This window comes from Cyprinus carpio, chromosome A3, assembly GCF_018340385.1.
Source record: "Cyprinus carpio isolate SPL01 chromosome A3, ASM1834038v1, whole genome shotgun sequence".
Taxonomy (NCBI): Eukaryota; Metazoa; Chordata; class Actinopteri; order Cypriniformes; family Cyprinidae; genus Cyprinus; species Cyprinus carpio.
This window is the reverse complement of record NC_056574.1, coordinates 18,234,697-18,244,770: the sequence shown is the minus strand read 5'-3', so window position 1 is coordinate 18,244,770 and position 10,074 is coordinate 18,234,697. Positions and strand designations below refer to the sequence as shown.

At 38.2% G+C, this 10,074-nt stretch overlaps 1 protein-coding gene across 2 annotated transcripts; it reads right to left on the bottom strand.

Annotated features, from left to right (window-relative positions):
* Nucleotides 1-566: 566 nt before the first annotated feature.
* LOC109108793 (fructose-bisphosphate aldolase A) lies at nucleotides 567-10,074 on the bottom strand. Of its 2 annotated transcripts, none has more exons than XM_019121900.2 (7): nucleotides 9,946-10,074; nucleotides 3,504-3,622; nucleotides 3,146-3,412; nucleotides 2,803-2,963; nucleotides 1,512-1,770; nucleotides 1,171-1,370; nucleotides 567-1,083 (listed from the first exon to the last, which is right to left on the bottom strand). In XM_019121900.2, exons 2-7 carry the CDS (start codon nucleotides 3,613-3,615, stop codon nucleotides 988-990), a joined length of 1,095 nt encoding a protein of 364 aa, XP_018977445.1. In that variant the 5' UTR covers nucleotides 3,616-3,622; nucleotides 9,946-10,074; the 3' UTR covers nucleotides 567-987. The 2 variants fall into 2 exon arrangements, with proteins under 2 accessions (XP_018977445.1, XP_018977446.1); XM_019121901.2 differs by lacking the exon at nucleotides 9,946-10,074 and adding an exon at nucleotides 4,043-4,185.

Genomic DNA, 10,074 nt, shown 5'->3' with positions numbered 1-10,074 from the left:
AAGAAATATTAATATATTCTTACAAATTTGTAATAAAATATATTCAAATTAAATTTATATTCATGTTTCCTTGCGGAGTTTTCATGCATTACACTGATATAAAGGATCCTGCAGGTAATGTGTCACTTCTGAAACCACTATGAGCTCGTTCTCATGAACTCAAGGCATACATCTACTGCCAGCTGCCAATAAACTGAGCCAAAAACATTTAAAACTACTAGATAATGTCAATCTACAGTATGTTGTGAAACTATGAAATTGCAGAAGGTGATTTTTTACTGAAATAACACACTCTGAACCATGTATTTGAAACACAAAATTTATAAATATTTCAATGTGTCATAAAGCAGAGTTTATAAAGCATCCCTTGCAATTGCAAAAAATCTTACTGATAATATTTTTGCAAATGTAACTGTAAAGGAGCAGAGCTTCTTATTATGAGTCATCCTATAAATTTATATACAGGTTGGTTCACAAGATTCATAAGATGAATAGACAAATATTTAAAGAGAAATGTCACAAAACCTCAAACTGTTGTCTGAATAACAGCACAAAAGAAACAAAAATTAGGTTAGCTGTGAAATATACTTTAATGTTTTTTTTTTCCCAGTGTGCATCATATTAAATAATAATAATAATATACCCCTGAAAGGTATATGTGCTTTGTGCAACTCAAATACAGTTAATATAAGTATACAAGTACAAGAGCAACATTTCTCTAAAGAGTTAAACATTACAACACATGAGAGTGTTACTAAAAGGAGGAAGAGGGAGGAGATAAGGGCAAAAAAACATTATTATTAAATTACTATTACTCTTTTAAGCATCATCTCGTAGTTTCATAGTTTTGTTTCACACATGGACATTACAAACACTAGAAACAAAAAGGGAATGGGTCAAATGGTGAGCTCAGAGTATAGCTGTGTTCAGGTTCAGCGATTCTTTCAGAACAAGCTGAGGATTGAAACGTAAAAGCCTTCCTGCTGATTAGTAGGCATGGTTGGCCACAAAGAGAGACTCTCCAGCAGCAGCACCCTTATCTCCTGAGGACACATACTTCCCAACACAGGCCTTGCTGTTGTTCTGGAGACAGAAACACAAAACAATAAGAAGGGTTTTCGTATAACTACATCAGTAACCAGTAGATGATCTCAAGTTAATAAAACTTACAAGAGCTCTCTTTATGAACTCCTCCTGGCAGGCTTTGCCATTCTCCTTCTTGCCACCCCAGGCTTTGAGGGCAGAGGCCTGCAGAGCACGACCGTAGGAGAAGGTCAGAGCCCAGGGCTTTTGCAGGGGACACTGGTTAATGGCATTCAGGTTGAGTGAGGCCTCCTCCTCACTCTGGCCTCCAGACAGGAAGGTGATACCTACATCGAGAAAGGGGTGTGGTATGAGGTAATGATAATGCATGATGATAATTACATGCTTAAGGAGTTATTTAAAGCAGGCCTGTGATAAGATAAAGACTCTGTCATGACTGAGAGAGTCATTGCAGTCGCTTTACTAACCAGGCACAGCAGGAGGAACAGTGCGGCGAAGAGCTGTGACAGTCGCCATGGCAACCTCCTGAGGGGTGTACTTCTGGGAACACGAATGCCCGGCGGTCACCATGTTTGGTTTGAGCAGAGTGCCCTCCAAGTAGACATGGTGGTCTGACAGGGCTTTGTACACAGCAGCCAGAACCTTCTCGGTCACATACTGGCACCTCTTCAGGTCATGTTCACCATCAGGCAGAATCTCAGGCTCCACGATGGGCACAATGCCATGCTGAGGAGAACGATGATATCATTGTCAGTGATAAAAATCTATTGAAATTATTTTAATTATTACAAATTACTATAATAATCATGATTTATTTTATAATTATTATTTTAATATCGACCACCATTCAAAAATTTGGGGTTGGTAAGATTTTTTTTTTTTTTTTAAGAAGCATTTATTTGATCAAAAATACAGTTAAAACAGCAATACTGTGAAATATTATTAGTATTTAAAATAACTGCTTTCTATTTGAATGGATTTTAAAACGCAATTTATTCCTGTGATGGTAAAGCTGAATATTCAGCATCATTACTCCAGTCTTCAATGTCACATGATCCTTCAGAAATCATTCTAATATGCTGATTTGCTGCTTAATGAGCATTTATTATCATAATTAGTGGTCAACCGATTTATCACAAAGGCCGATATTTGGCATTTTTTCTAATCGACAAGTTTTTCTGTTTCTTTAGTTTAAAAAACTATATTTCCCAATGCACACAAACTTCCAAGATCATCAATAAAGTACAATAGGTTTATTTTACACATTTATGTTTAATTAAATTTCAAATTATTTCAATGTCTTAAACATTTATTATTAATTACTATAAATAAAAAATTATATAAGTGTGTATATATATATATATATATATATATATATATATATATATATATATATATATATGCCATCAGACACCCTGCTCTCTAAGATATCGGCATCAGCAGTCAAAAAAAAACAAAAAACAATATTGGTCAACCACTTATTATAATTAATTTCGAAAACAGTCTGCTGCTTCAAACTTTTTCTGTAAACATTTTCCCCCCAGGATTCTTTGAATAGAAAGTTCAAAAGAACCGCTTTTATCTGAAATAAAAATAGTTTGAAATATTATAAATGTCTTTACTGCCACTTTTGATCAATTTAATGCATCTATGCTAAATGAAAGCAGGAATTTCTTTATATATATATATATATATATATATATATATATATATATATATATATATATATATCTGGATATATAGCTGTAGGGGTCTCACCATCTGGCAAATGCTAGCATAACGTGCGAGCACATTGGCGTTCTCAATGATGGCCAGTCTTGAAGGGGTTGTAGGGGTGATCTTCAGCACACACCTCCATTTAGCAAAGTCTGCCCCATCTTTCTTATACTGAGCACAACGCTCGTACAGCCCATCCAGACCTGCGAACACAGAGGCCAATCAGGATTTAATGAGTCATAAGCAAGTGACTGTGACCATTCAATTCTGGACAAAGTCCATCTAATTTCAGCATTTAAGTGGATACGAAAGGTTATAAAATACCATGAGTAATTTTACTACCTGATACCTGAATCTAATTTCTATATAGTGATGGGATTTTCACCTTGTGTGGTGGTCTCTCCATTAGTGCCAGCCAGGGGAACCACACCCTTGTCAACTTTGATGCCAACTACCATGCCCCTCTCCTTAAGGAGCTGGGAGAAGAGTTTCCCATCATCTGTCTTCTGGTAGAGGGTCTCGTGGAAGAGGATGACGCCGCCGATGCAGGGCTTGACGCGGTCGTCTGCGGTGAACAGAAGCTGGCGGTACAGTCTCCTGTTCTCCTCTGTGTTCTCCGCATTGATGCTCTGGAACCGCTTGGCCACGCTACCTGCACAGGATGATACGAGATGAAAAAAACAGTTATTAGACAACTGAATTAACTGGTCACTAACAAACAAAAACTGAACGGCTTAAAGTACCTGTAGACTCATCCGCAGCAAGAATGCCTTTGCCAGGGGCAACAATCCTCTGAGCAATATCGCTCAGCTCCTTCTTCTGCTCTGGAGAGAGGAATGGGTAAGCGTGAGGCATCTTGACTCTGTGGAGGAAGGTGTAGACATTTATATGATCTTTGAGATTAAATTATTCAGAGTATCGGTGCAAACACACGAATCCTATTACAAAAACAGTCACCTAAGAGCAAGTAACGAATCACGTGACTGTTAAATCAAGATTCTGAGACCAAGGCTTCAGACATGGGTGTGTACTTTATCGTAAACCTTACAGAAAGCACTGATTGTGCTGCTAAACACTTCATGTCAACCACTTAAAGACGAGTTTTGTTGTCCTTGGGATACAAACGCGTTTGACCTTGTGCGGCTCACGTAACGTAATTCTTAACTTTGCATGATAACGGAAGGGTAACGAAAAAAAAAATCCACCTCCATTTCACAGATCATATTATATTTTTTACTTTACATGTATGCTACTCGACTTATATTAAGAAATAAAAACTCACCTATTAAATGGAAGTCGAAGCACACTTTCCGAACCACGCTTTCAGAATCGCCACGCTATTCTGCGGTTGCAATAAGACGCAATAAAGCATGGAAATTATTAAGCAACTTTACAAGACGATAGTTGGACCAATCAGGACGCGAGTCTTGTTTTGATTGACAGGCCGTAGAGACGATGATTGGCTGCTGTGCTTTGGAAGGCGGGTTTAAGAGTGACGCAACAATGGAAGAACCATTGAAACTTAACAGGCTATATGCACACTCACTTCCGCATTCCAAGTCGGCCAGCCAGGTTACATCCGGCGTCGACGGCGCACATAGCGTCAATAACAACTATGGCATTTTTCACTCGGTCCCTTCAAGATGTCCCAAAGGTAACGGTCAACGACGTGAGTCGAATCATACAAAAGTTATGTCACACTTCGACAACCAAGAAAGAGAAGGGCTTCAAATTGTATGTGTCAAGCTACATCCACAATTTGAAGGTAAGATCTGGACGTGTTCTGTGTTTACATGCCCATAGCATGCATGCTATCTAGTGCTAGCGCAGCAGGTGCAGCGTAGGCTATGTTTACTATTATGTGTCAATCACAGCCAATTTTCCTAACGCCTTTGTCAATGTCAGTTTCAAACAAGGATTAAAGCACAGGAGAGCTAACGATTAGGGCTGAGTGCTACAGATCTATGAGGAAAAGCCAAAAGCCTCACAGCTTAAGCGTAAGAGAAAGTTACACTGCAGGTTCAGCGCAGATTGGTTCATGGTTCATGAGACAGGTTACGTTTGGCAGATCAAAGTTTCTGTGAATCATTGCATCTAATAATGCTAAAGGTTATTTTAAAGACAAATTTCATTTACCATACCATAAATAACACTGGTGTGTGTGGAATATTTATCGATATTTAAATATGTACGCTAATCACTGGGATTCACAGAAACTGAGTTCTGTTTTGTCACTGCATTGACACACGTTCTGTGTCCACTGTGGGGATGATGAGTAAAGTGAGATAAATAATAATATAAATAATATTGTGGCTACAATTTTAGCTCATACAAATTGTTTAGTAGTTATTAATTGTTTTAGTAGTTAATAATTATATGTCGATGGTTCAAATTTGTTTGTTTTGTTAAACATTCTCACTGTACTCCTGTATTCTCTTTTTAAAAAAACTGCACTTTTATTCTATTATAACAGATTTGTGTATTTTCAGATTGTGCTTGGGGATGACCGTCCTGTGCAGCTACAAAGCTGCCAGTGTACCTGTGTGGCAGGTACAGCTGTGTGTAATCATGTGGCAGCACTGTTGTACCAGACTGCACATTATTGCCAGCTTAGCATCACCTCTGTTCCCCCAACACACAGCTGCACAGAGACTGAACAGAAGTGGCATAAGCCAAGATCCATGGTAACTAATGTTTTTAACAGGGTACTTTTTTACTTAATTTTCTATTTATGGATGTTTGTGTTTATTGAAAACCTTTTTTGTTCAAATGCAGGGTGTTAAACCTGGTCTTGTAAATGACATGGTAATTCTTTCAGCCAGACCCAAGGAACGAAAACTGATGGAAGGCATTAGGTTAGTATTATTTTTATTATTATCATTAAAGGAACACTCCACTGTTTTTTTCATATTAAACTATGTTATTCCCTTAACTAAGATGAGTTGATGCATACCTCTCTCGTCTCAGTGCGTGCACTTAATTGCTCTGGATAACTATAATGTATGGCAGAATAGCACTTGGGAACACTACTATATTTGCACTTGGGAGCACTTTGACTCAGCGCAGTAATATCATCACTCCTAAAAGGATATTTCTGTGGATATTACTGCGCCGAGTCAAAGTGCTCTCAAGTGCAGATATAGTAGTAATGCATTTTCTGTAGTAATCAGTGAGACCTCAGATAAAGTAGTAATCTCATCATATGATACATTGTATGTTTAAATAAATAAAGCTTTTTTTTTTTTTGTTATTTTGTTCATTCAACTTATATGTAACTTACTTTATGGCTCATTTAAAAAAATAAAATAAAAAAAAACATTATTTTGTTTTTTTCCATAGGAGCAACTTGTATAAGGGTGTCAGTTCAGCTCTGCCTGAACTTTCCACACTCAGGGTGGATGAAGTCTACCATGATGTTCCAAGTGATGTGGCTCCACTGATAACAACTATGGCTATGGACATTAATGTTCCTCTGGTTTGACTCTGCATTTGGAAAAGTGCAAGAAGGAAGTGTGTTATCCTATCATATGCCAGCAAAAAGAGTTCCAAAAACCTGTCCCACACAGATGCTCCTTCTCCCCCACAGCTGCCACTTCAGGGGTTACAGGCTGGGACCCTCTACCTGCTCTTTTGTCTGCACTGAAACATCAGCAGCACCACATGATGTCCCTGGAAACAAACATTAGAGAACGCACACAAAAATTGCCAACAGCACAAAAGAGCAGAGTTCCTGCATCGAGTGGCACCAACTGAGGCGGCCCCGCATCACCTCCTCCAAGTTCAGAGAGGTATGTCACACCAGGGCACAGAGCTCTGCTGAAAATCTTGCCAAAAGACTTCTGAGACCTAGCCATCAGACTGCCGACATGAGGAGGGGGCTTGACATGGAACCTGCAGCAGTAGAGGAGTACTGCAGAGTAAGGGAGGTTAACCACTATCCCTGCGGCTTTCTTATCCACCCTGATGCACCCTGGATGGGGTCATCACCTGATGGCATTGTGTACGATCCAAAGGGGCAGACAGTGTTTGGCCTTGTTGAAATTAAATGCCCCAATGTTGCAAGCTATGTTGACTGCCCATATATTAAGATCAGTGAGGGCACAAACACATTAAGGAAATCTCATTCCTACTTTTGGCAAATCCAGGGCCAGATGTTGATTTCTGGTTTAGACTGGTGTGACTTTGTTGTCTACACACAGGAGGACATGTTTATTCAGAGGATTCCCAGAGACAATGAAATCACCCAAAACAATGAAAGTAAAAATTGATTTTTTTTATTTTTATTGTTACCTCTTTGCTTCCCTAAATAATTAGATTCTGATTGCCTGTCACACTTCTTTATAGAGTGCTGTTAATTTCTTTTTTCTCCATTTCTCTTACTGGCAGTAACTCTTATTAGTTCAATCCATTTCAAAAATATTTGTACATATATATTGATTCAAGTTTTTATATTTTTTTCTTAATTGTATTACTATGTTTCTTGTTGTATTAATACTAATCTATTATTAAATTACATGTTACATGTTCTTCCGATTAATTTTTTTGATAATTGGTTACCCTAAAAATAGTATTTTATAACTGTTGTTTGTAAATTGGGAGCCCTAAATAAATGTTATTCAGTAAATAATTCACTGTGCATGAAAGTATTATTCTTATATTACAGATGGCTTAAAAGCACTGGTGAGGTAAAGTACATATAACATGCAAATAATTCAGTAGTTCTTTATTCAAAGAGTATGTGCAATGTACAGCAGTGCATACATAACATTAACTATAAAATTCAATTTATACAAAGTAATTTACAAAGGTACATTTAAAGAAAGTAGTTATACAAATGGTCATAGGTTATTAATTTTTATTTTTTTCTACTGCTGCTGCTACTCTGGCTTCTTTGCCCAAGCCTTTACAAGAGGCCGTTTTTTCATAGTTCGTCAGAAGACATGCAACAGTATACAGCTGATTAATGTTGCCAAAAAGCCGAAGTGGAATCTCTGTGTCAAAGAACTTGTGTTCCTTAACACGCCGTATGAGGCGCTCAACATGCACCCTGAGGCGTGCAATTGCTTGGGTCTCCCTGACCTCACAGGCATACATCTGGGATCTTCCAGAGAGAAATGCTGGCCTATAAATCTTGCAAGGTACAAGGTCATCAACCAGAAAACCTCGGTCGACCATGATGGCCATTCCAGGTCTCAAAAGGGAGAGAAATTCCAGACTCACGCGTGATCTGTTTTGTCACTGATGGAAACCAGCGTACAGTTGAGAAATAAATGTGACCGCCCCATGAGGAGCCACTCCAAGCAGCCCTTTGAGAGTACAGTGGGACTTGTATGCTGAGAACATTTCACTTTGGAGAAAGAGGTGATGAAAGGGCACTGGCACCTTAGCTCTGTGCAGTCCAGGATGACTGTAGTGTCTGCATAGTCCTTAAACTCAGCTGGCAGATGTGCCCTTATTTTCTCCTCTGGTATCCAGATCCTCACAGACCCTAGCACAGTGTACAGAAAGTTGCTCCATGTTGTAATGATCCGACTGACTGTGGACTGGTGGACTCCATACCGGTCAGCAAGATCACGCTGTTTTGAACCCAGTGCCAGGTAATTGAGAAACATGAACATCTCATCAATGGGCTGCAGGAAACGAGTCTGTTCAAAAGAAAAACAATTTGCGTTATGTTTCTCTCAACCTCTATTAGCCCTGATCCTTGTTAAAGGGATAGTTCACTTCAAAATGAAAATCATATACTCAGTGAATTTCTTTCTTTCTTCAAAATATCTTCCTTTGTGTTCAGCAGAAGAAAGAAATTCATACAGGTTTTAAAACAACTTGAGGGTGAGTATATGATGACAGAATTTTAATTTTGAAGTGAACTATCCCTTTAAGTTTTATTGTATGGGCCATGTAAATAAACTACTTACTACAGTGGAACTTGGCTCTGTAAAGGTGACAGCTATACAGCTCCCTTGCTTAATAGCCGCCTCCCCGTCTCTGATAAGGGCTCACGAACATCCTCCTTGTTAAAATGTCGGCTACATACTCGGGTATGGGGAGTAACTGTGAATTTGTCCCTCCGGATAGCTACACAAGCCATTTTCGCCTGATTTCAGCGTCAGATGGAAATGTATGGAAAACTAAGTAAACTGTTGTACTTGCTCGAAGCTTGACACAGAGGCACACAGCAATGCTCGGCTGTACTATAGATGGTTCGCTGAAATTTGAACGTTTTCTTTACTAGTCATATTGTAGTTGCTGTTATATCGCTTTGTAAACAATCGCCTCAGCGCGAGCGGAAATGGCTTAGCAGGCTGAGATTTTAGCGGAAGTACGTCATCACCTCCGTGTGCATATAGCCAATTGCAGGCGGGGTAGATGTTCCTGTGAGACGTGACAGAGTTCACAGGAAGCAGAGCTGGTAGAGACATTTGGTAGAGACATGTAAGCGAATGCATATGACCTTGTCATCCGTGTGCAGTTATTTCTGAGCTTTTATGAGTATTTAAGGTGTAATTAACAGGCTATAAACTAACTTAAATGAAGTCTGATGTTACAATATATTGCTTCTATGTCTACTGGACATTGAAGAACAGCTTAACAAGAGGCTCTTAACATTCCAGTAACAAACCTCTAACACCCTCCACTCAAGTTGCATTCAACCAAAGGCCAAATTAAATATAGACAATAATTTAAAGGCTGAAAGCCAGTAGTCCAGCTGAACATTATACAGGAGGTTATGATTTGCGAAAGGCTGAAAAAAAACTCTCTTATGCATAATAAAAACCAATAAAAACAAATAAATAAAGCTGGTTAGCACAATTAAATCATGATTTAAAAAACTCCACAGATGATCAGTGTTTTGTATTATGTATCTGAGAAAGACAATTATTTAGAGAATTATGATTTACTGATGCACTACTTCAGTCATTGGCTGAATCTTGAGTATTTTTTAAACAATAATTATTTTTCCACAATAATATTAATAATAATAATAATTAGTAGTAGTAGTAGTATTAATAATATTAATATTTGATAAAAAAAAAAACAAATAAAAGCATGCAACAGTAGAAAATAATTGGAGCAAATGCATTTAAATAAAAGCAAATAAAAAAGTAAAGCTGACAGAATATAATCTTCTGCGATTTACACTTTGTACTACAGATTAAAAGAAAACAGCATGCACATTTTTACCGTGTATTTGGATGAAGTGAGCAAGAGATACTCCTCAAATGGAGGCAGAGGAGGTCTGGATAGTCTGTGACACCCGTCTAATGGCAGATGACCTGTATTTATTCAGATGGAGTGACCTTTGACATTCCG